The 25,212-nt window shown below is 41.7% G+C and overlaps 2 protein-coding genes across 2 annotated transcripts in view; one reads left to right on the top strand and one right to left on the bottom strand.

Annotated features, from left to right (window-relative positions):
* Nucleotides 1-18,189, top strand: part of obscna (obscurin, cytoskeletal calmodulin and titin-interacting RhoGEF a) — a 40,087-nt gene extending 21,898 nt beyond the window's left edge. The window contains exons 41-81 of the mRNA XM_068591159.1: nucleotides 89-2,278; nucleotides 2,385-2,457; nucleotides 2,569-2,663; nucleotides 2,759-2,871; nucleotides 2,998-3,198; nucleotides 3,358-3,440; nucleotides 3,690-3,863; nucleotides 4,026-4,185; nucleotides 4,306-4,407; nucleotides 4,707-4,871; nucleotides 5,216-5,356; nucleotides 5,698-5,875; nucleotides 6,062-6,175; nucleotides 6,312-6,479; nucleotides 7,243-7,345; nucleotides 7,438-7,567; nucleotides 7,667-7,772; nucleotides 9,489-9,597; nucleotides 9,846-9,976; nucleotides 10,054-10,166; nucleotides 10,581-10,749; nucleotides 10,912-10,999; nucleotides 11,090-11,290; nucleotides 11,404-11,464; nucleotides 11,532-11,609; nucleotides 11,699-11,871; nucleotides 12,039-12,065; nucleotides 12,198-12,350; nucleotides 12,867-12,912; nucleotides 13,022-13,099; nucleotides 13,290-15,030; nucleotides 15,267-15,392; nucleotides 15,499-15,621; nucleotides 15,821-15,988; nucleotides 16,130-16,223; nucleotides 16,321-16,560; nucleotides 16,783-17,006; nucleotides 17,109-17,123; nucleotides 17,373-17,469; nucleotides 17,765-17,914; nucleotides 18,002-18,189. Of these exons, the coding sequence (XP_068447260.1) occupies nucleotides 89-2,278; nucleotides 2,385-2,457; nucleotides 2,569-2,663; nucleotides 2,759-2,871; nucleotides 2,998-3,198; nucleotides 3,358-3,440; nucleotides 3,690-3,863; nucleotides 4,026-4,185; nucleotides 4,306-4,407; nucleotides 4,707-4,871; nucleotides 5,216-5,356; nucleotides 5,698-5,875; nucleotides 6,062-6,175; nucleotides 6,312-6,479; nucleotides 7,243-7,345; nucleotides 7,438-7,567; nucleotides 7,667-7,772; nucleotides 9,489-9,597; nucleotides 9,846-9,976; nucleotides 10,054-10,166; nucleotides 10,581-10,749; nucleotides 10,912-10,999; nucleotides 11,090-11,290; nucleotides 11,404-11,464; nucleotides 11,532-11,609; nucleotides 11,699-11,871; nucleotides 12,039-12,065; nucleotides 12,198-12,350; nucleotides 12,867-12,912; nucleotides 13,022-13,099; nucleotides 13,290-15,030; nucleotides 15,267-15,392; nucleotides 15,499-15,621; nucleotides 15,821-15,988; nucleotides 16,130-16,223; nucleotides 16,321-16,560; nucleotides 16,783-17,006; nucleotides 17,109-17,123; nucleotides 17,373-17,469; nucleotides 17,765-17,914; nucleotides 18,002-18,182 (8,882 nt within the window). The 3' untranslated portion in view covers nucleotides 18,183-18,189. The remainder of the gene's footprint in view (nucleotides 1-88; nucleotides 2,279-2,384; nucleotides 2,458-2,568; nucleotides 2,664-2,758; nucleotides 2,872-2,997; nucleotides 3,199-3,357; nucleotides 3,441-3,689; nucleotides 3,864-4,025; nucleotides 4,186-4,305; nucleotides 4,408-4,706; nucleotides 4,872-5,215; nucleotides 5,357-5,697; nucleotides 5,876-6,061; nucleotides 6,176-6,311; nucleotides 6,480-7,242; nucleotides 7,346-7,437; nucleotides 7,568-7,666; nucleotides 7,773-9,488; nucleotides 9,598-9,845; nucleotides 9,977-10,053; nucleotides 10,167-10,580; nucleotides 10,750-10,911; nucleotides 11,000-11,089; nucleotides 11,291-11,403; nucleotides 11,465-11,531; nucleotides 11,610-11,698; nucleotides 11,872-12,038; nucleotides 12,066-12,197; nucleotides 12,351-12,866; nucleotides 12,913-13,021; nucleotides 13,100-13,289; nucleotides 15,031-15,266; nucleotides 15,393-15,498; nucleotides 15,622-15,820; nucleotides 15,989-16,129; nucleotides 16,224-16,320; nucleotides 16,561-16,782; nucleotides 17,007-17,108; nucleotides 17,124-17,372; nucleotides 17,470-17,764; nucleotides 17,915-18,001) is intronic.
* A 1,119-nt stretch (nucleotides 18,190-19,308) lies between these two features.
* On the bottom strand, nucleotides 19,309-23,115 carry guk1b (guanylate kinase 1b). The gene is made up of 8 exons (XM_068591158.1): nucleotides 23,004-23,115; nucleotides 22,741-22,782; nucleotides 22,275-22,400; nucleotides 20,884-20,980; nucleotides 19,980-20,118; nucleotides 19,647-19,731; nucleotides 19,481-19,566; nucleotides 19,309-19,341 (listed from the first exon to the last, which is right to left on the bottom strand). Exons 1-8 carry the CDS (start codon nucleotides 23,113-23,115, stop codon nucleotides 19,309-19,311), a joined length of 720 nt encoding a protein of 239 aa, XP_068447259.1.
* Between the last annotated feature and the right edge of the window lie 2,097 nt (nucleotides 23,116-25,212).

Genomic DNA, 25,212 nt, shown 5'->3' with positions numbered 1-25,212 from the left:
TAATTGACAAACCTACAGTTAAATCATGTTCTTTTTCTGTTCGACCTCCACCACGCATCAACAAAATATGTTTAATTCTCTTGTCTAGCACTACAACCGACTCCACCAAAGGTAGAGCCTTCTTCAACAATACTGCCACAGGCAAAGGGCACGGTTTCCAAAACAACAACTCCATTGGACCAGAAGCCTGGACTCCAAGAGCCCAAACCTGTTCCTCCAGAGCCAAAAAAGAGAATGAATAGAAAAGCATCTACTACAAGTTTAGAAAAAGATGTGGAGCAATTGTTTGACCAAAAGCAGGGCATCCAACCTGCTAGGTCTACAGAGAAAGACTTTGGTGCAAAGAACGAAACACAACTGGTCAGGCCAAAGGAGAAAGACAGTGAGACGGTCAAGAAAGTTGACAAGTCTATAAGACTACTGGGGAAGGAGGATGAGGTAGACATGCAGGTGGAAGAGACAGCAAGGCCTTTGGAAACAGAGAAAGACATTATCATGGAGAAGAGAAAACCAGGGAGGAATTCAGAGCAATTCGTCAATGTTGACCATAATGCAAGTCAGCCAAACAGGGTTCCAGGAAACACTGTGTTTGAACAAAAGAAAAAGGAAAATGAAGTTGAACATAGTTTAAAACATACAGGAAATGCTTTAGAGAAAACAAGTGAAGTTGAGAGGAAGGAAAGCCATCCAGAAAAAGTCCAGTGGAAGAACAATGAGGATGAGACACAGCTTGTAAAACCATCAGAAAGGTTTATTGGGAATATAACAACACAAGAAGAGAAGTCTACAGTAAAGGAGGGAAAAGTAGAAGAAGGAGAACCGTTTAAACCACCTCTAAGGTCTAAAGCAAAGGTAACGAATGTAAAGGAATTACCAAAGGAAATTGAGAAGATCATTGTCCAATCAGTGAAGCCTACTGTAAAGGATTCTGACGGAGACCATGTGAAAATGCATGTGTCCACAGAGGCAGAAAGAGAGAAAAAGCCACAGAAAGTAGTGCCATCTGTAAATCATCTGGACAAACAGTCAGTAGAACAGCCTGTGAAGACTTTAGAGAAAGAGGCTGCATTTTCTCCTCCAAAACCGCCGGTGAGGATAAAAAGCAAAGTTAAGGGGTCAATAGAAAGGCAATCATCAAGGGACACAGAGACAGATCAAGAGGATCAACAGATGACAAAAGTGTTGGTTAAAACAATGGAGGCTCAGCCAATTAAACAGTCAATAGGGTCTTTGAAAAAGGAGGTTGAAGAAAAACCAAGAATTCAGAGGAAACTATCCTTAACATCAGACACTGAAATAATAGAGAAAATGAAAAAACCTGTGAAAGCTGCGGAGGACGCAAACATAAAACAGGTGATCAAACAACCAGTAAAACCCATGAGAAAAGAGCCTGGACTAGATCAGGAAATGAAACTGGCAGTCGAGCCAATGAGCCAACAACAAACACCAAAAACAGACATTCCTCTCCTTTATATTTCTGAAGATGAAACTTTCTCAGAGGCTTTGACTGACATAACTTCAAACCACAGCAATGTCCAGCCGCCTGCTTCTTCTGTTGAGCGGTTGACCCAACCCGCTACTCTTCCTCCAATTATTGTCCCCCAGAAGGTACAACCGCCAAATGAAGCATCACCAGAGATGGACATCAGCGTTGAGGATGAACCAGAAATGCAAGAGGCTGCAGTCAGGATCCAAGCTGCCTTCAAAGGCTACAAAACCCGCAGAGAAATGCGACCTGTCTTTAAAGAGGTGTTTAAGAACCAGAGTGCAGATCTTCATGGTACGGTCACTCTAGTGTGTATTGTAGAGGGGAAACCCAGCACAGCACGCTGGCTGAGAAACGGCCAACAAATCATCAATGACCAGCGATGCTGTGTTCAGACTACAGAGAACGGTGTGTGCACACTGGTGATTAAAGACCTGACCATCATTGACAGTGGAGTCTATACATGTGAGGCTGTGAATAAGTTTGGTATGACCTCCTATAATGGAAATGTAACAGTAGGACAGCCTCAGAAGCCTGCCCCGATTCATCCGCCACTTGCAACCATAACCCCTCTGCAACTCGCCCCGCTGCAGCCTGGAGCCCAGGCCAAACCACAGACTCAGGATCTGCCTCAGACTCATACCCAGATGCCCACTTCAGCTTCAGATTCTGCAAACTATGTAGAAAATGTGAGTGTCTCTCTGTGGGAGACCTACAACCTGACGGAGCAGGACACTCAGATGGCAAGCCTACAAGAGAGGAGAGGATCCTCACTCATTGCTGCCAGCTCCAGTGAGTTATACAAAAATGATCCAACTGTAATCCTAAGAAATATGGATTTACTTATATACATTTATATATTTACAGAACACTACTAAATGGTTTCTGCTTTAAACAGTGTCGAGTCCCTCGGATTATGACACAGCTCCGGATATGATGGAGCCTGATGGAACTGGCCCAGCTGTACCAAGGTTAGACAGCAGAGAGAAGATCTGAGATCTATTTTGTTATCTGACTTGTATTGCTAATCTTTTATCTTGTGCTCATGAAGATACACAAACTATATATGAATATTGTTACAGGGAAGTGCTAAAAGCAACAGACCAAGTGCTTCCAAATGATGATAAAGAACAGATGGCTCCTCCACAACCTGCTAAAAACCTACTCAAGGTCAAAGGTCAGCAATATTGATATCTTTAAATGCTGTGCTTAATTGATCTTCCCACAAAGTGTCCCATCAAGTATATTATACTAAATTTCCTCTGTAATTAGGGGCTCATGATGGTAGACTGAGGACGCCATCCCCTAAGCACCACCGCGCTCACACACCCTTAACTAGTACCATCTCTGGATCAGAGTCAGAAGGGGAAGAGGATAGACGAGAGGTACTGTCTTTAAATGTTTTTGTATGTTGGATGTATGCACTAAATTAATAGTCGCAGTAGTAGGCATAATCCCATTTGATTGTATGAAACGTAAATTATCTAATATCTTTTCTTTTTTCATTCCAGACATTTGAAATGTACGTGGCTTGTGCGGATTGTAGTCCAAGCATCGAAAATAAGGACAGTTTTGTTCTGAAGGAGGGCCAGTTTGTAGAGGTCCTGGACTCTGTTCACCCTGACAGGTGGCTGGTGAGAACCAAACCCACCAAAACAAACCTTGCGAGACAGGGATGGGTGTGTCCAGCCTACTTGGAGAAGAAGAGGAAGGTATGCTGTATAAATCAAGGTTTCTGCACTAATACTGTGTAAACATGTTATATTATGAAACATTAATGTTATAGTTTGTTAGGTGTTCTGTTAGCAGAGACACTTTCTTCAAGTAATGACAAGTGAAAAGACTTTTAGTAACAACAGTGTTTTTAATAGGAGATCTTCCCGCAACTGAGAGCACCTCAAGAGGATCTTGATGGAATAGGGTCTACAGGAGAAGAGTACAGGAGAGCTTTGAGGTCTGTTATTGTGCATTTAACAGAACACTATAACAACAGAACACTGTTGTTATTGAATACATGTATTGTTTCATTGCATTTATGCTTATTATTGTTTCTACTTGTTGGTTATTCTTGCACGTATTCCTTCCAGCTTGTTGATAATGTGCATTTAGTGATGATGGAGAACTTATTTGTTCTAATAATAAACAGTAAAAACGAATACAGTTGCATCATATCTAATCTGCCTCAAATTCCCTTTATCTTTAGCCAACTGATCCAGGGCCTGATTGATGGAGAGGAGGAGTTTGTAAAGGAGATGAAGATGTTCACCTCTCACCAGCTAAATTATTTGGACTCGAGCCGCCACGTTCCCATTAACATCCTCAACCAGAAAGAAATCATTTTCAGAAATGTCAAGGACATTGTGTTTCTGCATGAGAGGTAACCAACAAGAAATGCATTATGCGTCTTCTTTTATAGAAGAGATATTGGATGTTTCAAATGGAGATCTTTCTGGACAGCTGTCTGCATGATGTTTTCCAATGTCCTTTTGAACTGTGTCCTTTTCTACTATAAAGTGTGATGTTGGCATTATTGTCTCAGGTCCCTCCTTCCTGGGCTGAGAGAATGTGCCACAGACGATGACGTGGCCATGCACCTGATCAAGTATGCTGAGGTCTTTGAGAAATACCTTCACTACATGGTGGGACAAGCACAAGCAGAGGCCTGCGTCACTGACAAGGCTGTCCAGCAGTATTTCAAAGTATTCACAAAATCTGTTTGCATTTCGACATTAACATTTAACATGTACATTGTGGAAAGTCAGGTGAACAGGCGCATTGTTATACTAATCTATTGTTCTTTGTCGCTCAACACACTTTAGGAGTTACCGGAATCTGGGAAGTCTGACGCACCGGTCATGGATGTCCTCACCTTCCTCCAGCGACCAGTGGAAAGGATTCAAACCTACCAGGCTTTACTAAAGGTCAGCATACAGTTTTATTTTTTACAAATACATGTGCGGAACCTTGATCATTATTTGTCAGCGTGATAGTGGTAATGCCTGGAAATTACTCATTTCCATGGGGCTGAATAGTACATTTTTGCTTATTTCCTTATCTTGCAACTCTCTTTTAAACAGGAATATAGTAGAGACATTTTATTATTTTCATACAAGAAATATATTTCATTGTGTTCTGCTGTTTCACAAATTGCAATATGCCCTTCAAAGTGTGTCAACTTGTGCCTGAGATGTAAAAAAAAAAAGAAAAATGTTATTTGCAGGAGCTGATCAAGAATAAAGCCAAAAGTGGCCAGAGCTGCTGTCTTTTGGAGGATACCTTCTCCATGGTGTCCTGTCTGCCCTGGAGGTCTGACAACCTGCACCAGGTGTCCCTCATTGAGAACTACCCAGCTCCTCTAATCGCCCTGGGTGAGCCTGTGAGACAGGTAACTACAGATGACTGACATTTTCCATTATGAACATAAAAACTTAACCCAGGGTTTGTTTAAGCACATGAATAGTGTGACTGCAAAATAGCTCATAATAGTTTAGTCACAAGTTTATGCTTTCTTTCCTTTGAGCTGAAAGGAGTTTACATTTTGCCAAGTTAACCAGAAAAAAAAGTATATTTAGTTTTTATAATAGAGTGTAAGACAGCCTTTTTTTATTACCAAGTTGTTCTATTAAGTTAAAAACGGTGTTCCACAATACTGCCTAAATAACCAAATTACTTGAGAGGATACCATTCTTCTATGTGCCCTCTGATTAAAAAAAACTGCCTCCCCTTTAGGGAGTCTTCACAGTGTGGGAGGAATCTCCAGAAATAAAGACGGCCGCTAGAGGGCATCAAAGACAAGTCTTTCTCTTTAAGGAATGCATTGTACTGTGTAAACTGAAAAGAGACACCTACACCTTCAAGAACAAAATGAAGGTAAGATCTGTTCTCCTGCTCTCTTCCAGACTTTGCTTTCTGACAGTAGGTAAAGCAGTACAGAAAAATAAAGTGTTCAATAGAATGGAAACTTTATTCATCCCCAAGGGGGAAAATTGGTTGTGGCGACAGCAGCAAGCAGATTTACATATAAGACATTTAAGAACATTAAAAAATAAAAATGCAAAGTATAGGAAGTGTGTAAATAAATATAGTATAAACAGTGAAAGCGGTAAAAAAAGAAGAAGAAAGAAGCAGATATAATATATACAGTGAAAGCGGTACAATACACAGATGGGATGAAAAGTCCTTTTCTGAATCTCACATTTCAATCTCCCCAGCTGAATGATGTGGAAATAAAGGAGACTGTGGGTGGAGATGAAAAGTCTTGGGGGCTGTGGCATGAGCACAGGGGTTCAGTGCGGAGGTACACACTGCAGGGCCGCTCCACGCTGGTCAAACTCTCCTGGCTCAAAGACCTGAAGGAGCTCCAGCAACGCTCCAGCCTGCCCACTAACAGTACGTGTGTCAATCGTACGACGATCAAATATTTTCATATCTGTTAACGCTTAATATGCTATTTTCCTAAAACTACAATGACAGCTGTGACAGCTAAATCATTACATTGACCATTACATTGATATGGCATAATACTTTCAATGCGTGGTGAGTGATTTCTGTATTTATGATTGTGTTCATCAACAGACCCACCAGTGTTTGAGTCACTGTTGTCTGACTGCACAACTAAGATGGGACAGACAATCAAACTGACCTGTAAGGTCACGGGATCACCTAAACCATTGGTTAGCTGGCTCAAAGGTCAGAAATACTATATGATGTGTATATATTGTACAAAGATGTTGCATGAATTACCTTTATTAATCCAAGGATAAAGTATGGTGTGGTTTGGTTACAACGATTGCTTCACACTATATATCTGATGTCCACCTCTTAGACGGCCTTCCACTAGAGGACGACCCCCGTCACATCATCACAGCAGACCGCTCAGGCATCTGCAGTCTAATCCTGGACAGCATGACTGCAGAGGACTCTGGACAGTATGCCTGCTATGCGACCAGCTCCATGGGCAGTGCTGGTACTCTGGCTAAGGTCGTGGTGTGCGGTGAGTCTGTGCACGCAGTTAGCAATACCAGCTCCTGCAGGGGCGTTATTAAGAAAATAAATGAATTACAAAGTGTGTGTGTGGAGGTGAGGGGGGTGGGCCGGGGATATTTACCGAGAAATAACTCTGAACATTCTATGATTTAAGTTGTACATTTCCAAGAACCAACGTAGATATTCTGGAAAGTGGTGATTTTACATGCGGAAAACTTAGAAATATCCTCACAAATGATTATTCTTTAAGATTATTGAATCATAAATGTGCAAGAAAACAACTCTCTGAGATTAAAGCCACAAATGTATGTCTGAATTTCATTGTGGTTTAAGTGGTTTTCTTACGTCAAAGATGACCTCTGAGCAAGGAAAAGGTCCTGAAAGATACATATACATGTTTTCTTTTATGTACTTCATGAACATAAATAAATTTGCACTCTGAGGCTCACGTTACCACAGTGGTTGCTTAACAAACGAGAGAAAAAAAAGAAATATATATATATATATATATATATATATATATATATATATATATATGTATATGTATATGTATATGTATATGTATATATATATATATATGTATATGTATATGTGTATATATATATGTGTGTATATATATATATATATATATATATATATATATATATATATATATATATATATATATATATATATATATATATATATATATATATATATATATCAGACAATATCCAAGTTTTGTTTCTCATAAATGGATTTTAAACCATCATATTTCTTCTTCTGTCCAGCTCCACCCAGATTTGTGAGCCGACTGGAGAGTGCTTGTCTGATAGATGGAGAGGATATACAGTTTACCTGCTCCACACTTACTGCTCCTTTACCACGAATCAGGTATGGCAAAACAGAGCAAAGGTAACCACAGTATGTTACATACTATTTTGGTCATTATGTGTTTGAAACACATGCACCTTTGGGTTGGGAAGGTGGTTGAAAGATGGAAGAGAGTTGACTGACCAGCAAAAATACTTCATCCTGAATGATGCTCGCAGTGGAATCTTATGTTTGACGATCATCAGAGCAACAGAGGCCGATATTGGACAGTATGAGTGTGAGGTATACAACTCCTATCCATAAAATCTACAATGTATTAAGATATCCAGATCCGAGATTTCTCTGTAAGACACATAACATCAAATGTTTTGTGTCGTTTAGCTTTTGAATGAGTTTGGCTGCATCAAGTGCAAAGCAGGGCTGTGCCCCGCTTACGTTCCAACCATTGACATCGAGGATGACCAACCACAAGACTTGCCTCCTAAAGGTAGGACAGCCAGAGTCACTGAAGGTAAAAATCCTCCACACAGGATGCAAACCCAAGACAGGGTTTGTATATGGATGCTCCTCAGCTGTGTTCGCGAAAGGATGAAGCACATGCCATTGTCCAGCTTCACTCCAGTTCACCTCAAATCTGATCATGTCACCCTTTTTACTCCACATCATATGACATCTCTTCATTTTCCAACAAACTGCAACAATGTGCATCAATGTCCACATTCAACCACTACCACCATTCTACCCACTTGATGTCATTGTGGGATTGTTCTCACGTTGTTCTCTTTTTTTTCATTTCACACCCAATCACACCATACGCAGCTCCAACTACCATACCAGTTGTCACTTGATCCCCAGGGAGTATGGCATGGACTGGCTGTTTATAATGTGAAATGCATGAGTTAATAGCACCCGCTCTACATGTTCATTTTCTTGCCATTTATAGTATTCCCATTTGCATAATGTAACTGTCAAAGTTACTTAACGTAAAAGGCAACATGTGATGACTAATGCACACTTCATACTAAAAGTTAAAATGTTCTGTCTCTGTTGAATGCAAAAATCAGTGGCTACCCTTCTGTCAATCCACTACATTGTACCACATTAAACCCATACCTAAACACAACCATCTCTAACCTAATACATTAGAATTTGAATCTCTCCTCTTTCGTCTAATATGTTTTTCACTTTCACTTTTGTTATAGTCAGTCATGTGAGAGAAACTCCCTCAAACTTAACCCCTAACAATACATGTTTCTAACAGCCTTCTATTGCCATCACCCAGCGGGATCTCGTGGCTATCATTCAACATAGACACCATACTGTACTTCTCAGCATCCTCACCCATGAAAAGACATTAATACATGTATTGTATGGAATGTTTTTTTTGTGTTTTTCATCATGTTTCCACTTTCCACAGAGGGCATGCATTGGAACAGACTAGACTGATATTAGGATACAAAAGTCAAACGAACCTGGAGATGCCAGAAACTAACAGCAATCATTTGAATAAGGAGATAGCAAGTAGTACTAATACTGTGCAATATAATATGTAGTGATTTTACAACTGAAATATCTGTTAATGTACCACTGTTACTATCATAGGACATTTTGTAGACTAAAGTAGAAAATGACTCAGCCAAATTAAATGGATTTATTAGATGTTGATAAAAAAAAAGATGTACTGTAAGTTTAACACATGATATTCTCTATACAAGCTATAAATACATTTTTTTCTGTATTTATGATACCAGTTCACCATGTTTGCCCTTCCATTGTCCATACCCTACATGTTTTTTCATCTTCCCTCTACTATTCCTAAAGCAGGAACTTCCTCACATGGACCCTTCCATGTAAGTCATCATTGTCATGATAACAAATAACCACTCAACATTCTCCTCTTGACAACGCATGTCCAGCTAACTCTTCACTCCTACGAACACGAGATGGTCATGTGCTGGGCAGGTGTTTCCTTTACCCGCATGCAGGAGTGGGCGTACGCTCATGTCCTGTTGATGTGTTGGGTTAGTGGGTTTAAACCCTCACGTACTGAGGTAAGAAAAGCATTATTTCTGTTCCCGGTATGTAAGGTAATGTAATGTTTTCACTTTTCCAATGATTCAGTAAAGTACAGCCAGTGCAACATAATAACTTCTTCAAATATATTTAAAGAGTGCATATTCATTTTAAGTGACACTTTTCGTAGACGCGGACTCAGAGGGTTGGTCAACTGCCTTTGTGAAGAAATGGCTCCAGACTGATTTCAGCCCCACTTCTATTGCTAAGATGCTCTTCCCTCCTGGACACCCTGAACAGTAAGTTTAGTGCCCCTCACATTACTTCATGAACCTTCCTTTAAACAGACATCCACCTCGACCTGCTACACTTTGTCAAAGGTTGGTTGATATATTAGTGTCCCAATTGTTAGAATCATGTGGTTAAAGAGTAAAAATTTTAAATCGTAGAATCTAATAAATAGTTTTGTGACTAGATAGTGTTTTTTTTTCTCGATTGATCAGATTTTATTCTTTTGTTTTGTTTTCTTTGTTTTCTTTGTTTTCAGAGCTGAATGTAGTCCTGAAGAGGCTGTTCCTGCCTCAATATCCATGGATCAGGTGGTCCAGCAGCCTCTGTGTTACGTCGAGGAGGAAGAGGAGATCTACATCTCCGAGCAAATGCAGGAAATTACAGATAGTATGTTATCTCTTTAACGTAAGTATGACTTCTATCCAACTTTGTGTGAATTCTAACTGCTCTTTTATGCTGCTCAGCTCCTCCCTCCATCCATGTACCCACGGAGGACATGTGTGTAGAGCCTGGCACACCGGCCACATTTACTGCCATCGTTACAGGAAGGCCTACTCCTACTATACAGTGGTACAAGGTAGGAGCGCTGCAGATCTGTGGGTCTACTTGGAGGGTTGGTGGCAGGAATGTTTTGAAGTTACATGAAAGGACAGACAAAATATCGTATTCCTATTATGCAAGTTGCTTTTGTATATACACAGTAGTATTTTATGTGCCTGAATTTAATAAGATAAACATGGGTACCATGCAGATAATAATTATATCTCGCACACTTTTCTTTTATTTCAAGTTTATATTGTCCTATGTAAAATACAAAATAATTTAAAGTGGCACTGTCAATGAAGCATAACATTATTTTGAGGTTAAACTTCCACCCTTGTAGGTCACAGGGGGATCGCATTGTGTTTTGTCACAAGATAAAGTTTAACCAGATTTTGTGGACCTTGTAGCTGTCCCTAATTAAACGTAACTCTTTCCTCTCTGATTGGAGGATGGAGAGGAGCTTGCAGCCAATGATAATGTGGAGATATCACAACATGGAGCCCGCTGCTCAGTGACCATAGTGTGCCCTGAGGGAGAGGACAGTGGCATATACACCTGCTTCACCTACAATGACTCTGGTCATGCCTCATGCCAGTCTGAGCTGACTGTGGAGGAAGGTGAGACAACAGAAATGCATCATTAATCTTCTAAAGACAGATTAATTCATCAGTTCTAACTGCGATGGCCTAAAGCATGTCACAAAATGATAGTGCTGTAAGGAAGTTAAAAAAAATCTATTGCGATTAATGTTGTATTCAAAGGTTTTGTTTTCTTTGCAGGTCCACTGGAGTATCAGGAGAGAGAGGTGGAGCTGGGGAAGAGAAGGAAGCTATTCTCCGTCTATGATGTCCATGAGGAAATTGGAAGGTGAGTCTTTACTTGAAATGTATGGAGTTTAGTCTTCTCACAAGCACTGTTAAGATTTGATACGATCAACATCACCTCCTTGTGTTTTAGGGGAACCTTCGGGGTAGTGAAGCGTGTAGTCCACAGACGAACAGGGGAGGTGTTTGCTGCCAAGTTCCTGCCTCTGCGGAGCAGCACTCGGACCCGGTCCTTCCAGGAGAGGGACTTACTATCCCGTTTGGCTCACCCCAGAGTGGCCTGTCTGCTGGACTTCTTTTGTACCAGACGCACTCTGGTGCTGATCACAGAAATGTATCCTTTCTGTTTATTGCGACAATATATTCAAAAATTGTTTTCCTCACAGTAGATTTAGTTTGTCAAGTTGAATTTGTAATAAATTAAGAGTTCTTTAACAGCATTTCTAGCTGCTGTTCTCATGGACTGTTGGATCATTTATTATTGAAAGGATCAGTTGCAGAAAAAGAGGTGAATCTTCTTTACAAGTTTAAATATTATGTATGGCTGTTGGCTAATATGCTTTATTTTATTTCAGATCCAGTTATACATCCAGCAAATCCTTGAAGGAGTTGGTCACATTCACAGCATGAACATGCTGCACCTGGACATTAAAGTGAGACTTCAGGTTCAACATTACATTATTGACTGTCATTATTTTTATCCGTTTCTTAACTTTTACATTTTTATTTACACTCCCTTCAGCCGGATAATATCCTCATGGTGTATCCGCCCAGAGATGAGATCAAGATCTGTGACTTTGGCTTCTGCCAAGAAATAGACACATCCAGACACCAGTACAGCATGTTTGGTACACCAGAGTTTGTGGCCCCGGAGATTGTTCACCAAGAACCAGTCACTGTGGCCACTGATATTTGGTAAATTGAATAACTATTAATCGTAATTGAAACTTGCATCAGATAGTATTTGTGTGAATTACAAGGAGATTTAAATATAGGCTAATAGAAATGTACAATAAATTGTGTACAATTGTAAATTACAGTGCAAAATGAGTCACATTAATACCTCTTACTCTCTCTGCTAGGTCTGTGGGTGTTATAGCCTACATATGGTATGTATCAAGGCACTTGTGATAATACTCTTAAAATCATCACAAAATACAATATGCAATCATCAAGAAGCTGTGCATTTGACCTGAGTGTCTTTTGACTCTTTACACCACGCTTTATCTTTTTCTTCATAGTTTGGTGTGCCGATGCCCTTTCGTGGGGGAGACTGACCGTGCTACACTGCTAAGAGTGGAGGAGGGCACCCTGAACTGGGATTCCACTGATGTCACGAACAGGAGCCCTGAAGCCCAGAACTTTCTCCACATGCTCCTACAGCCAGATCCAGAGTAGGGAACCTGTTTTACTATTGCCTCCACTGCCACATCAATCCAGTCACTCAAAGGCATCAAACATATGTCCTCATATGCATATGAGTTCTTACAACTCATGCAAATGAATAGAAAGTCCCATTTCATGTGACAAATGAGCATGAAGTGATAAGCATCATGCCATTTCTGAAACCAATGTATGTAGTCCTGTAAAAGCTGCATTTATCTAATTTCAAACCTAAGTGATCAAAAGTGATATCATGTGAGGCTCAACCAAAAATCTGCAAAACCAAAAATAAATAATAAAATGACTGAATGCCGCATTAAGTAAGCTCATCATTCTTTGTGACTGTAGCTCCTTCTTCCACATTACTGCCAGATGAGAATAAGATAGTTTGCAACCACCATGGTACATTCTCACACAGCTGCAGGGATGGAGTGGTGGACTCCAGCACACCCTGACTACACTAAAAGGTGTGGTTTCATGGTGCAACGTAACACACGTTTGACTCTTCCCAATTTTCCTCTACCCAGGAAGCGACCATCTGCCTTTGAGTGCTTAAGCCACGAATGGCTCCAGGTGAGAAGAAATACAGCTCAATCTGTGTTTTAATCAAGCTTCACTGGATTAAAAATAATACTACTCAAACTAAAGAACACAACTAAACACACACATCTTGTGTCCACAGGATGAACATGCAGGTGAAGATACGGATGAAATCAACACAAAGACTTTGAAAATCTTCATCTCAAAAAGGAAATGGCAGGTGAGTTACCAGTCTTCGAAAGTAAACCACAACGTCAGGGGACAGCAGGAAGTACGAACTGGCTACGTGTATTGTTGATAATGAACATGATTACATGAGTTGATGTCACTGTAGATTGTATCTTGTCCTCAAAAGGAAAGCTGTTGTCTTAATCCGTCCTCACCAATATCTGTTCCATCTATTTCCCCAGCGTTCTTTGACTTGCATTGGGTCAGTTCTCACATTGAGGCACATCCCCGAGCTGCTGGACGCTCCTCTCAGAGACACTGCAGTGACAGTTCCCCGCGAGCCGCAGGAACACAGCAGCACCTCTCCGAGCAGTGGCTCCTCTTCAGAGTATGACGAGGCTGACTCTTTGGACTTTTTCCAGTACTGCAGCCCGACTGAAGAGGAGGAAGACACTGAGGAGGAGTATGATCCTTTAACGGAGCGTGCGCTGATCCCTGAGACTTTAGCCAAACTCCACCTTGATGCAGAAGAGGAAATGACATTAGAGGAGGAAGAGGATGGCGAGCTGGGAGGAAGGAGGAGTGTACTCGAGCGAAGTATGAGTAGACAGTCGGTTGGGTCATCAGATGTATCCGGTCAACTGACGCCTCAAAGGGAGCGTAGGTTGAGCAGTAGTCAATCTCTCTACCTCTCTGACGGGGATGAGGGTTCAGGGAGTGACGGGGGTCGTATCCCTCGTGGCAGCGTCATCCGAAGCACTTTCTACAACACCTCTCATCAGCTTTCACCCATGTCCGCCAGACACATGACATTACGGGACAAATTCCAGGCCAAAAAGCAGGAGAGAGGCCGCAAGCCACTCCGGAGAAGCTTTTCAGGACGTCTAAACGAGCCTCTTATTGAATATGTGGAGGATGAGACAGAGACCAATCGTGGCCAGAGACGGGGATCTGTGCAGCCTACAATACAGAAGTCCTGTTCTTTTGACAGTGGTGTTGGACTCACCCACGCTAATGTTCCCCCCCACAGGAGGAGCAGGTCTCTTGATGAGTATTCTCGGCGATCTCCCAGTTCACCCAAGCGCACAATGTCAGGGGAGGAAGAAGGCTCTCAAAGTCTGAAGGAAGATCTAACAGATGATGAAGTGGCCGGGAGAAACTTCTTAGCTATCCCGAGCCCACAGCGACCCACAAGAAGAAGAGGCTCTGTGGCTCCAATACAAGGCGCCGGCATGCTGGGTGGATCATCTGTTCCCTCAAGTACCCTTGCTAGAGGCAGAATGAGCCCCAGACTGGATCAGGAGCAGGCAGCTGGCAATACCTTCGCTGGCTCACAGGGGTCTCTGACTGAGTCGTCTATTTTGGAGCATGGTGGCTCCGAGTCTTCAAGTAGACTCGGCTCTTATGAGGAGCTGAGTCATGGTCATCTCAGAGGGAGAACCAGATCTGGAGAGAGTGAAGGGTATGATGATCAAGGGGAGCCTCGGATTTTAGCATCCTCATGCTCCTTCCAAGAAGTTAAACCTAGGAGCTTGGTTCCCAAGGCTCCGCCACGTAACCGCACCCGCTCCAACCCCAACTTATCCGCAACCAGCAGAGGTCAGCCAGGGACATCACTTACATCGAGCACTAGTCCCAGCCTCTCTTCTCTGCAGGCTCCAGACAGGCCTCCCAGAGCCAAGGACAAGAAGGAGGGATGTGGCCTCCAAAGGCATGCATCCGCTCCAGCCCTCGAAGTCCTCGAAGCTCGGCCACCTACAGGAAAGTCCCCCAAGCTGGGACTGATGAAGATCTTCCGCAGGCAGTCCTGGACTGGCCATTCATACTCCCAGCTGGACAGCACAGAGTTGGGACCCACATTAGGAGAGATCATGATGCCAGATACTCCCACCATGTCTCTGAGGAAGAAAATGAGAGCTTCAGCCTCCAGCCTGACCAAGCTGTTTACCAGGTCTTCCAGTAAGGAGGACGTGAGTAAAGGAGGTGAGATATTGTAGGTGATCCACATTTTCCAAAAAATAGGAAATGATGTTAAGCAGCATCCATATTAAGAAAAAAATCTAAAAATGTATTGTATAGATATTAGGATATGGACATGATTTCTTTATATTAATTTTAATTTACCTGAGTTATGTTTTAATGTACAGCTACATTCTTTTGTATTGAATGTAATGTTTTATCATTCCTTGTGTTGTTTTTGTGTTCTGTTTTTACAATAGGGCCAATAGTAAAGGGAACATCTCCCATCCCACCTGAAAGACAGCATAGAACTGCTGAGAGTGGAAAAAAGAGGACCTCCAAACTATTGCCTTCTTTTAAAATACCTGCTTTCAAAAAGTCAAAAGGTAACACATAGGCGACATTCTGTGTACTTGGTGTTTCCAGTCCAAAATGGCCTGACAGCCTATTGTCATTTTGCTATGTGTGTTTGATCTACTTCATAATTTCCAGATTTCTTGGTGCGGCCCAACAAGGCTGAAGTCCTCCAGTTAGATGGAGGTGGAGTCCTGCTGGTCTGGAAACCAGTCCAGTCCAGTGACCCCGTCACCTACTGCGTGCAGTACTGTACAGACGGTAGGTTCCCAGAGATGATGCAGCACTACAGGAATTATATGAGGGGTTTCTGTTAAGAGGAAATAAAAAAGTTGTTTGACAAACGTAATTGTTCTTCCGCACTTAGAAATATATCTCATCAAGCATGTGCCACACATCGTGTTTGGAATGACGCACTAGATATTTTTCTGACTGTTTTTTTGTTCATGCGCCTCCTCAGGTGCGGACTGGACGGTCCTGTCGGACGAGGTGACTGAAAGCTGCTTTGTGGTGAAGGACTTACCCAAAGGAGCCTCCTATGCGTTTAGGGTGGGTTGCATCACCAAGACAGGAGCGGGACCTTTCAGCGATGCTTCAGCATCGGCTGTTATGGCTACTCATCCTGAAGGCAAGAACAATACTCTGATGCTGCATGTTTGCTGTCACTGGTTTGGTGGTTTCAGTATCTAAAGCAATGATATACACGTCAACTTTGAAATCTGCACCGCAAGGTTGCGTTGTTTTCACCTGTATTTATTCTGCTGTACAGAAATTCACATTCCTCTAATCCAGACTGAGTCACTGGGGTCAAAGGGCACTGGGTCAGAACGACAGAACTACAACTTCCTCTCTGAGATCAACAGGTAGGGATTTTAAGTATAAGCTGCAATTTCTGATTTAGTTTGTTTGCATGTGATCAGATTTTGAAAAAATTTCCTCTTTTGTTTTGTTTCCTCTCAGGGGCCGTTTCAGCGTCGTCAGCATGTGCAGGGATGCTGAGACCAGCCAAGTGTTTGTGGCCAAGATCACCCCTTACCAGGCAGAGCAGAGACAGTTGGTGCTGAGGGAGTACCAGCTGCTGAAGAGGCTCCATCACCCTCACCTGGTGCAGCTGCACACTGCCTATTTCACCTCCTGCTACTTGGTGTTGGTGGAGGAGTTCTGTCCCGGCAAGGAGCTGCTCTACAGTCTGGCATCCAGGTAAACTCTTTATTCTGTCCTCGGGGTGGTTGGAGTCTAGGAGGGGGTGGGGGGATACTGCACTAATTAGTGCCAACAGGACACATTTGGCCCTTCCAAACTTGCGGCCATGCTGATGTAATTAAAGAGAATGATTTAATGTAATGTCAGTTCATTTTTGTGCAGCCTTTTTTTTTTTATAAATCCCAAACAAAGCTGTCAGTGTGTGTTATGCCCTCTCAGAGATCTGTATGCAGAGACTCACGTTGGAGAGCTGTTGGTTCAGATCCTGAGTGCAGTCGACTACCTGCATAGCCGTCGAGTCGTCCACCTGGACCTGAAGTCCGACAACATGCTGGTGGACGACAGCAACCACCTGAAGATAGTCGACCTGGGCTCGGCTCAGTCATTCACGCCCGGTCAGCCTCTCAACATCGAGCACATTCACGGCCTATCGGAGAGCAAAGGTATTTCTAGTTCAATATCAAGGAAGATTGTGATGCGTGCACTGTTGTGGATTCTCCTTATGTACTAAACCTTTGACTGTCGTTTGTCGTGGCCTCCAACAGACTGCCGCAGCAAAGGTACACACTCTTTAAGGGAGGACGGATTGATGGATGGAAATAATCCAGCCTAACTTCATCCACCTCAGCTGATCCTATCTACCATAGCCTAACAAATCCAAGCCCACTTTCTTATCTTTTTTTAATCCGTCTCTGTCTTGTTTGAGTCATTTTTCTAATTCAGAAAATTCATAATGTGAGAGAATGTGGCATTGACAGTAACAGCATAACTCTTTATGGACAATATCCTGTGTCTGTCTGTTTTGTCAGTTTATATTGTCCTTCCTAAAGCTCCGGAAATCCTTGAAGGTCAAGGTGTTGGACCTGAAACTGATGTTTGGGCTATTGGAGTTCTGTCCTTCATCATGTAAGTATAGATATACAGGTGAAGTTGTTACATTCAATATTTAGTTGCGAGATACTTTTTTTTTTTTTTTTTTTTACAAGTTTGCAAAATAGTATCAGAACAAAATCTGACATGTATGGTATGATGCTAGACAAAATGACAATTCTAAAGATTGAATCACATAATCTTTCTTTAGATATTATTATTTTTCATCATGTAAGATTTCATTACATAGGCTGATTAGTTCAGTCCAATAGTTGTCCTACTACTGTTACTGACTACATCTTCTGAGATGCTTTTTCCCTTTCTTCTCTAGGTTGAGTGCCGACAGCCCGTTCCATGCAGAGCACGGCTGGGAGCAAGACAGAAACATCAAGAAAGGGAAGATCCAGTTTGGACGCTGCTACCCCGGTTTGTCAGAGGGAGCCTTGAACTTCATGAAGAGCAGCATGAATAACAAGTCCTGGTAAGTGTCTCTCTGAAAAGTTTGCATTCGCGGGTTTATTTGCGGGACAATGTGTGAATTCTAATATGATAAAACAAAAACTTGTAGGGGGAGACCCACTGCAGCCGAGTGTCTCCAGAACCCATGGCTGCGCGCCCATCGCGCCCCACACAAAGGCCGACAGTCCAAAGTGTGCTTCTCCACGGACAAGCTGAAAGATTATCTCAAGCAGAAGGAGGAGAAGCGAGACCAGGTCCGCACCAAGCTTCAAGGCCCCTTCTTCCAGTGAGGCTCCAGTGAGGCTCCACTGCGGGCGCTTCTAGAAACTACGCAGCCGACACGTCAGCTCATAGTTTCCTTTGTGGCTCGTTTCTGGATTAGCTGGAGCCCGAACAGATCTTTAAAATCATTTTAGTATCCTCTGATTTTGAAAATGTGATGCGTCTTAATGAGTTTTCAAAGTGTATTTATCCATTGAATACGTTAGTGTGTTTTGGTTTGTATGGAAAAAGATCAGGTAGAAGGTTTAGTCTCAGAGTGCATGGGAGTTTGTGACAAGAGAAACTTGTGTTTTGCTCCGAAGTATCAGACAGACGCACCTGTTTGGCCTTAAAAAGGGAAAACAGCTTTCTGTGATATTCTTCTTCATATGGAAAGCAGAGGTTTTTTCTGAGTGATGTATTGTATTTAAAAATGTTCACGTTTTGCCTTAAAATGAAATGTACAAATGGGAAATTGATTAGATTTATAGTTATAAGTTTCATCATAAATATTGGATCAGTCATCCACCAGAATGAGTTGTTGGATGAAAGATCAATTAAATGGCACACAAGTGGTTAGTCAATGTCCTCATGTTCTTTATTCAGTCTCTTTTTCACACAAACAAACACAAACGTACATGGAAATGTTTTAAATGTAACATATGTAGTGGTTTTTATCTCAGATGCACTAACTTCCTTCATAATAGTTAAATGATATGCAGCTCGTGAGTAATTATTAAACTATCGTAATATTAGTTATTATCTTACACTTAACTAGTAGGGAATTTATTTCTACGGTATCAGAATTCAGCATCAACTATTTTGCGGTGAGGAACTGATGTGGTCTCCACATTTAGGCCAGTGTCAAACTTTGGCTCATGAAGACCAAAAGGTAGCACCGAATTTGGCATTTCACACCTAGATATCAACCACTGGTTTTACTAAATCTAACACAACCCCCTTTCCATCAGTCAAGAACAAACATCTTTAAATTCAAAGTCTCCATCTGAGCATCAGTGAGCATGAAACTAAACAAACACCTGTGACTATATACCATAGAGTGTAAAAGCAAAACAAATGTTTCTCAAGATGAAAGTTTATTTTAGATGTGAGATGGTCATTTGCAGTCAGTGAAGTCTGGTTACTGTTTCCTTCTCATGATTTCGCCTCCTGAATTTTCTGGATTTCCTGTGTAAAGAGAGATGATGATGTTGTTTTTTATGCCTTCAGTCAATGTCCAGAGGGTCATGAATGTGCAATGGTCTATGCAGCAATAGCTACAAAGTATTAGTTAGTAAGAAAAAGGATAATTTACGGTTTTACTTACATCGTTGAGGAGATCTTTCAGCTCCTCGTAAGCCTTCTCTAAGTCATCATTGATGATCACAACATCAAACACTCCAGGCTCGTTACCTAGAGAAGAGAATGGGATCAGCTGCAATGGTAATCTATATTTCCGCATAATATCCATGAAGAAGAGCTGAGAAACTTACTGAGCTCCATATCGATGCGTGCTGCCTCCAGGCGCTTCTGTAAACTCTCCTCTGTCTCTGTCTGTCTGTCCCTCAGACGAGTTTCCTGAGAAAGACAAGCAAACAAGACATGATTTTTTTTTTTTAACCAAGAGCTGCTCCACAAAGTGACACGACAGCTGACATGTCACACATTTCACAAAGTTGTATTTTCAAAGGAAGTCTTGGTATGAATTTGTTGTGATTATTATGCCAGAAATGATCATCTATGTCCCGCATTGACAGCCACTTTGCACAACAGAGGTCAACGAATCCAAAATGACATAAATGCAATATGTAAAGTTGGACATTTACCAGGATCTCCATAGACGGAGGCTGGATGGAGATGTAGATGGGATTCAGGTCAGTCTCCTTAATCCTCTTCACCCCCTGGATGTCCACATCTAAGATGCAGATTTTGTTCATGGCCAGCACGTCTTCTATGGCAGCTTTACTGGAGAATCAATGCATTGTTAACATTTTCAAATCATACAAAACAATATGCTCTTTAATAGAACCATGGCTATACATCTGAATATGGACGGGGCTTGGCAGTGTTCAACCAGATATAGAGAGTGCAATCGTGTAATTGTGTCATTGTGTTATTTTGGTGTGCTTGTCACACAAAGTGACACAAGTAAGACGATCGCAGCATTAATACAAGCGGCTCAGAGTCGCAAAGTGAGTGTGTGTTGCCTTCAGAATAAGAAGGAGAGATTAAATGTGACACACACGTAGCTCTTTTTGAACCGAAGGGGGATGGGGAGGGGGGGGGGGGGGGTCGGGGGGGTTGAAGATCTGCCATCTGCCACCAGACTAACATATATCCTCTTGATCCCTGTGGCAAAGCCTGGGTGTAGTCTTTTATGTAATACAACAGTCTTAGTTTCTATTGAATTAAGCTGAAACAATATCACTGATACGTTATTGTATTTTCACTATCATTAACTTTTCATCTATGTTGTGTTGTGAAACAGCATTTCAAACAAAAAGAACCACTAAAATCTACCGATGATGTTCTTTTCTTTTGCAGGTGAGCAGTGAACTAAGTCACTGCATGAAGTGGTATGCCTTTGGTCTCCAAAATTAAAGTATTTACTGTAATTAAATAAAATGTTTACCAAAGGTATTCGTGCATCTAAATCATAATATCTTTTTCGCGAGGTTGCTCTTGATGACATTGTGAAAAAGATGTCAAAAAAAAGAAAAGAAAATGTACCTTGTTCCATACATGTTTCCTGAAAACTCAGCGTTTTCAATGAAGTCTCCATTGTCAATTCCCTCCTGCATGGCCTCTCTCGTTGTGTAGTGGTAGTCTGTAAGATTCATCATTTATAATGAATACAGCTCTGCCATGAAAACTTGCACAATGGAAAGAAATTATTCAGATGAGGTGATGCAAATCAAATGAACACTCATGACATTTCTTTGTGAAAAAAATGAAAGAACATCCAGGCACCAAGGCTGGACTTGTTTCCACGTTCCTGAACACAATGTTTTCTTAGCTGACCGTGTGTCTTCAAGCGTACGATGTTCTCATAAAGCAGCTTTGAGACTGTGTGTGTGTGTGTGTGTGTGTGTGTGTGTGTGTGTGTGTGTGTGTGTGTGTGTGTGTGTGTGTGTGTGTGTGTGTGTGTGTGTGTGTGTGTGTGTGTGTGTGTGTGTCATTATCTAAGGGAAAAGCCTGGAAAGATGAGAAAAACCTTTTTTCTTGACAATGACTTTGTAGAGATGCCTTTAGTATTACTGGTACAGCACACATTATATTGTCCATACCAGATCCATATGCCTAAATATTCACAAAATCAAAACCTCTGGGATCTAAAACTGTAGAAACAAACACGTTACTACAAACACGCTTCTAACACTGATGGACACTGCGATGGCACACAATCATTAGCATGAGAACATGAAGGAGTCCGCTCAGACTGAAGTCACAATCTGAAGGGAAACGCTGGATATAATAGGAGGTAGCACTGCTGTAATGAAAAAGATAATATGCCTGAAAACATGGCAGACAGTACTTTTAAACAGCACTAAAGAAAACTGTACCACATGAAAGATGTGATGCAAGATCAAAACTTCAGTTCGACCCAACGAAAGCAAAATCCATTGTCGTGTTCTAGATTATTAAAAATCATCATCAACATCTGTGATTGCCGCCAGAGATAAAAACATGAACAGAACATGAACAAGTATCTTAACACAATAATGAAATGGACATGACAGCAGTGTTTCAAAAGCTCAGAGGGATCCTCTAAATTCCAAATTAACTTTACGAAATAAACCTTTCTCCCGTGACGCTAATGGTTGCTTGCAAATCATCAATGCTCTACCAGCCGCAGTGGGAAATGGGACACACTAAACCTCATGGGACTGGAAAGGGGAATCACTACCAAGGCATCACAGGGGGGCTATTTTCAAAAGCTTTTTACTCCAAAGTGTAAACCGTCTGATCCAGATTCCTCTGATCATTCAACGTTTTTTGGTCTTTTCTCTTTTTGTTTGTTACATGACAAATTCCTATACAAGTCCAATGGCAGCATGTTAGTATGATGAAAGTAACCCCTCTGCCTTAAAAACTGTGATCAGGAATCACATTGAGGTCACCTTTATCTGTGATTTCTGATTCGTTTGGACAGGAATAAGAAGGAGACTTGTCTAAGTCTTCATTGGAGAAGACGGCTGCTATGGGCAGTAAAATGGCCCCCAGAAGCATTGGGAGCTTGTTCAGCCCTATGGAGAAAGCAAAAAAGGCACAGAGAGAGGTTTATCTCTTTATATCAAGCGAGTCATACAGGTGGGACAAAGCCATGTCTGCAGTTCACTTGGGAGTAAGAAGTGTTGTGAGCGTGAACCGGCAGGTAGGAGAGGCTGGCACAGAAACAAAAAGCAAAGAAGCCTAATATATGCTTTTATCAAAGTTCTACAGATTCAAAGTCCAGGGCTCGTATAAGGCAAATCACGGAGCATGCCTTTACACCCTAAATGCATATTGCCTTGTGAGTTTGCTCAGAACATCAACCACCCACTTGCAACACTTGTGCAGACCCTAAAAATACAGTTTTGACTCTACCTTTGCCATCTTCCTCTCCTGGTCGGGGATTTCTTGTTGTGTCTGCAAGGAGAGAATTCCATCATTAAAACCCAGAAATAAGGTAATGACTCTTCAGTTATGTTGCCTTTGGTAGAGATTAAAGTGGAAAGTCTCAGCAGTAAAACATTTACTGATTCAATATCTCTATTGGCATGTTAAGAATTGGAGCATCGTTCAAGCTGAGAGACAGACTCCTGTCCAACTTCCTCCTCAGACGAAGCCAATAACCAGCACACACGTACGTGACACACTGAATCCGAAGACACCCTCGTGATCACTCATCAGCCTCTTCATCAGAGTACTCTTCCCTGCGCCAGAGGGGCCGCTCAGCACCACCGGCCTCGGTCCTGACATTGATCTGCGATGGACGGACAGATTGGGGGAAAAGACTCAGGAGGATGCTCAGATTTATGCCGCGAGAAGAAAAAAAAAGTTCAGCGGGCGCACATTCAGCGTAAAAGGTTTGGGAACAGGGCCTTTTAGTGAATATTTCTATGCTATATTATTTCATGAGTGTTTTTTCACCAAAACACTCTTTCTATTATAAGTAATTAAGCCCACCAACTATCCTGTCAACGAAGGTTCAGCAAGGTTAATCCTTTGATCCAAGCTCTTAACCGCTACACTGTCAGGTCCCAGAAATATTTCCACACGTCCATGTCCTTATTGCTGACTTGTGAGACAGCCGGAGGCCCTGATTATAATGTTAAGAGTGCTTGTTAATGAAGTCATGGTAGGTCAGCCAGCAGGATTAATTGGAGACCAAGCAGCAGGAAGGGTCGTGGAAAGGTGACCCATTTACCTGCTGTGCTAAAGAGAGGGGGATATTTCAGGGACACTGCTAAATCAATTTATTGAGAATCCCCCCTAAAATCAATAACTCAATAATACAGTCAAAGTCTGCAACAGTCCAAAAACATCAAACCTCTCCCTTCAGCATCTTGGTCCTAAAAATAATGCACTGATTTCACATGCAGTTTTACATAAGAACAGTGACAAACCATTTATTTTGTAACCCTTTTTCTTAAGCTGGTTGAACTAAAGGAGCCAAACATCTATTTTTGCTTAAAGTAAAGTGTTGCCCTCAATGCAACATTTCCTCAGAAGCTTTATCTGCTCACTTATTCAGAACATTTTAGATATCTGAGCAGCAAACAAATACTGTACATACATGAATGTGCAGTATAACAAGCTGCACTTGAGCTGTACATCGCAATACAAATACAAAGCAGCTATCCTTTGGCTTTAGTTGAGGTTTGCACCTGAACTCAAACTCAGATTAATCACAATTGAATGTGTTTATTATGCAGTTCCTTACCTTTCTATGTCGTAGAAACGTTCAATAGCAGATGAGTCGTCAACTAGGCTTCTGAATGGGCTACAATGAGTGTGGGTGTGTGGGTGTGTGTGTGTGTGTGTGTGTGTGTGTGTGAGTGTGTGTTAGTCTGATTCACTGAAGCGGCTCACTGTCCGTCTGAATTACCACCACCTCCCTTCAGCTCATTGACCAATCAAAGGTGTGCATGCTGGCTTGTTTTTATCCACACCATCCACACAGGAGCAGGTCTCAAGACCGTGTGGGCAAGGTCAACGGTTTTCATCAACAAATGATTGCATGACCTGCAGCAAAAGCTTTGTTTACATGTATTTATGGATTGTTTCTACTGTCAATCCAAAGAGAGGTTGCTTATTAAGCATCATAGTTTGAAAGGAGAAGGCAGGTTGAAGTTAAGTAGGTTAATTACAGTTTCATTATTTCCAGGCTTTTCTTGGATGAACTTAAAAATCAAACACAACTACACAAATTTGGTTTGGAAGAAGAGTTGTTTTGTACCTCCATTTATTCAGGATAGTTTCAGTAAAGCCCTGTTCACACATAAAGTTTTACATATTCATACCTGGAAGCTGCCCAGTACAACCAGTCTATTCAGTGGCACCACTAGAGCAAGTCGGTGGTTAACTAGTGGGAATGAGAGAACCATATGTTCTACTATTTCACTTTTTCCACGAAAATGGATGGACATTGTAGTAACTGGAACATAATGAAACCATGGATTTTAAAACCGCTGACTGCTGATGGACTCAAAATTACATCATCCTGCTATTAACTCTAATTAATTCAGGATTTTTTTGATGTTTTCCTCCCCTGTGATTGGACCTTGTAGTGTTCTGTCTCACGCAGTAAAAGCTCAGAATAGCAGGGTTTAGTGTCCCTCGACTCCAGATGAGCTGTGATGGGCTCTGCCAGACTAATCCTGCACCGACCCACTTCTTATCAGGAAACTTCCCCACAGAGTCATTATAACAAGGCTGTCGACAGGCCTCAACCACACAAAGTGCTTCCAGTCCGTTCACGTCTAAAATCCACACACTCAACAGGTGAATATTCATATTACCCCCCAAATAAGATTCCTTGTGAAACCATAACTTTTTTTAGACACACGTTTTATT

The sequence above is a fragment of the Clinocottus analis genome, unplaced genomic scaffold (genome assembly GCF_023055335.1).
Source record: "Clinocottus analis isolate CAN_PGR_092001 unplaced genomic scaffold, fCliAna1.0.p SCAF_25, whole genome shotgun sequence".
Lineage (NCBI taxonomy): Eukaryota > Metazoa > Chordata > Actinopteri > Perciformes > Cottidae > Clinocottus > Clinocottus analis.
Note: the sequence above shows the minus strand (reverse complement) of the source record. Positions and strands in the feature narration are given on the sequence as shown.